The sequence below is a fragment of the Pipistrellus hanaki genome (genome assembly GCF_964339955.1).
Source record: "Pipistrellus hanaki genome assembly, chromosome: 15".
In the NCBI taxonomy this organism is placed as follows: domain Eukaryota; kingdom Metazoa; phylum Chordata; class Mammalia; order Chiroptera; family Vespertilionidae; genus Pipistrellus; species Pipistrellus hanaki.
The window spans coordinates 49,881,288-49,882,370 of record NC_140517.1 but is presented as its reverse complement, the minus strand read 5'-3'; the positions used below and the strand labels follow the sequence as shown (position 1 = coordinate 49,882,370).

Here is a 1,083-nt window from a genome sequence, read left to right as displayed (position 1 = left end):
CTATGATATGGTGTGATATTGGGGACCAGAGGAATTGTTGGGGAGGTGGGGGCAAAGAGTAGAGGAGGAAACTCTTACCAGTCTGTTCATGGGTCCCGCTGCCTGTTGTTGCTGCCTCTTTGTCTCGGTGGCATCTGGAGGGAGGAGGACATTGTTAGGGCTGCATATTTCTTTCTTTCTTTCTTTTTAAATTAATTTCTTTATTGATTAAGGTATCACATATTTGTCCACATCCCTCCATTCCAATCCCCCCCCCCCCCACTTCATGCCCTCACTCCCCTATTGTCCTTGACCACTGGTTAGGCTCCTATGTGTGCACACAAGTTCTTTGGTTGATCTCTCCCTTTTATCCCCACCCTCCCTCTGAGGTCCGACAGTCTGACCCATGGCTCCTTCTCTCTGGGTCTGTTCTTGTTCCTCAGTCTATGTTGTTCACCATTTCCCCTAGATGAGTAGATCATGTCCTACTGGAAATATTTCATTTAAAAACTTTTTTTATCCTCACCTGAGGACATTTTTTTTAATCTATATTTTTAGCCCGAACTGGTTTGGCTCAGTGGATAGAGCATCGGCTTGGGGACTGAAGGGTCCCAGGTTCGATTCCAGGCAAGGGCATGTACCTTGGTTGTGGGCACATCCCCAGTAGGGGGTGTGCAGGAGGCAGCTGATCGATGTCTCTCTCTCATCGATGTTTCTAGCTCTCTATCCCTCTCCTTTTCTCTCTGTAAAAAAATTAATAATATATATTAAATTTTTTTCTTGATTTCAGAGATAATGGGAGAGAGAGGAGAGAGAATCATCAATTGGCTGACTCCTGCACTCCCCACACTGGCGATCGAGCCTGCAACCTGGGTATGTGCCCTGACCGGGAATCCACTGAGCCACACCATTCGGGCGAGGAAATTTTTTTTTTTAAATTGATTTTAGCCCCACTGGTGTGGCTCAGTGGTTGAGACTTGACCCATAAACCAGGAGGTCACGGTTCAATCCCCAGTCAGGGCACATACAAGAAGCAACCAATGAATGCATACATGAGTGGAACAGCCCTAACCAGTTTTTCTCAGTGGCTAGAGAATTGGCCCT

The 1,083-nt window shown here is 46.6% G+C and overlaps 1 protein-coding gene across 7 annotated transcripts in view; it reads right to left on the bottom strand.

Annotated features, from left to right (window-relative positions):
* The window catches only part of LOC311633552 (leukocyte immunoglobulin-like receptor subfamily A member 6), a 54,880-nt gene that overhangs the window by 445 nt on the left and 53,352 nt on the right, over positions 1–1,083 (bottom strand). For all 7 annotated transcript variants that reach the window (XM_084906323.1, XM_084906325.1, XM_084906322.1 and 4 more), the window contains one exon: positions 79–134. In XM_084906323.1, the coding sequence (XP_084762449.1) occupies positions 79–134 (56 nt within the window). The remainder of the gene's footprint in view (positions 1–78; positions 135–1,083) is intronic.